This window comes from Papilio xuthus, unplaced genomic scaffold, assembly GCF_000836235.2.
Source record: "Papilio xuthus unplaced genomic scaffold, Pxut_1.1 DF827870.1, whole genome shotgun sequence".
Classification (NCBI taxonomy): domain Eukaryota; kingdom Metazoa; phylum Arthropoda; class Insecta; order Lepidoptera; family Papilionidae; genus Papilio; species Papilio xuthus.
Genome location: NW_013530779.1, coordinates 2,114,825 through 2,116,616, shown reverse-complemented (window position 1 = coordinate 2,116,616; position 1,792 = coordinate 2,114,825). Strand labels below are relative to the sequence as shown.

The 1,792-nt window shown below is 33.9% G+C and overlaps 1 protein-coding gene across 1 annotated transcript in view; it reads right to left on the bottom strand.

Moving 5' to 3' along the window:
• Window positions 1-938: 938 nt before the first annotated feature.
• LOC106115223 (uncharacterized) overlaps window positions 939-1,792 on the bottom strand; it is a 39,562-nt gene continuing 38,708 nt past the window's right edge. The window contains exon 6 of the mRNA XM_013308541.1: window positions 939-1,194. Within this exon, the coding sequence (XP_013163995.1) occupies window positions 1,061-1,194 (134 nt within the window). The 3' untranslated portion in view covers window positions 939-1,060. The remainder of the gene's footprint in view (window positions 1,195-1,792) is intronic.

The following is a 1,792-nucleotide window of genomic DNA, read 5'->3' as shown; positions in this document are numbered from 1 at the left end:
TTACTAATTAGAGGATTTTCTTCAAACTCTTAAAGTCCTAATTGAAACCACTTTAGAATCCAGAAAATGTAATTTAATTTTCGACGTTTTTTTTTTATTTTATAAAGGTATTTTTACTCGCTGCTGCCAAATATTTTATTTACTATGTAAAATAAAAATATGAATTTTCAATTCATAGCCAAAAATTAAAGATTTTTATAATGCTATGCATCTTAATGAAGGATTAAATTCATTTTTCGCCCATTTATGACAATTTTTGCTAATTAATTTTAACAGTCAGAACTTTTTTAAACAACATTGCATTATTTATTAAATTAATTTGTTGATATTGTGTGTTAAATTATTTCCTATAATACTAGATTAAATTCATCTTAGATTTAAATTAATAAAGTTAATTTAAATCGAAAGTTTGAAAATCAACATCTGCGTATCAAAAGTCTTAATTACAAGTGTTACTAAATCCAAAGTCTAATCTTAATTTATAGATTTATAAATTTTGTATAGGTTGGTATATAAAGTACTAGTAAGTTTAAAATAAAAGCAAAACATGGTTGAAAAAATAGTTGTTCAAAGAAACAAAGAGTTGTAGAGCAAAGCTAACTTTAAACATTTACGACCCAAAGTAATCCGATAAATTCAATGTCAGTTTATAAAAAGAAAACGATCCCCCTGTAGTTTGATAGAGTTAATATTACTTTCTATTCTGATAAATAATCAGATAAAAACAAATCAAACACTGGCAGAAAACAATTCCGAAAACTTATCAACTGAAATTAAAAAAAAAACACATGTCAAAGGTCATTGCGGTCAAAAGACTTGTTCTAACCTGTTCAAATACACATATTACCCTAAAACTCTCGAGCACTTTTAATACTATTGTCATCTCTTTCATTCATTTTGACAAAACAGAGAGGAACATTTAATTGCAGTGGGAATTCAAAATACTTATTGAGAGAAAAACGATTATCAACGGATTACCGAGGGTCATAAAACAAAAAGGGATCAGACACATAATCTCAAATCTGACGCCTTACTTGATGAAGGCCGAGTTTTGTAACTTTCATCTGAAGCCATCAATGGTGCTGGTGTAAAGAGTCGCGATGGTGCAGTAGAGAGAGATGAGCAGGTTTACTGATAAAGCGCAAGGTGACGCTGTGTTTGCATTACCGTGCTGCATCGCTGCTGGATGTTCCCCTGAAAAGAATAGGATATTTTAGAAAATCATACCTCACCTACAAGACAAATAAAACTGTCTTCTAAATAAACTTATATAAAAACGGCTAAACACTCACGTACATATATTCGTACGGTGGCGGCATCCACTAGTTTCGAGCCCTTCGGTGGCCCTTCATCAGGGTGAGTGGGACTGGTATTATTTCGCGGACGCAGCCCTCAGCTCACTGAAGGGTCGCCGATGGGCTCGAAACCAGGCGGTGCCGCCACCGGACGAATATACGTGAGTGTTTAGCCGTTTTTATACGAGTTTATTTTAATGTCGTTTAAATGGTATTAATTGGTAAATGTACATATCTAAATCGAAAAACACATTGTTACATGGCGGGATTCGAACCCAGGACCTGCTGAAGTACAATGCTTTAACCCCTGAGCCACCGACGCTCTCTATATCTATTATAAATTAAATAATTAAAATTAAATACTAATCGACCTGGTTTTAGCCCGCCTTCGCTCTTTTATGGAAACGAAAGCCATGCCCATTGCCGAACAGTTTGGATTTCGCGCCAAACATTCATGCACTCATCAAGTGCACCGCATCACGGAGTACATTCTTTCC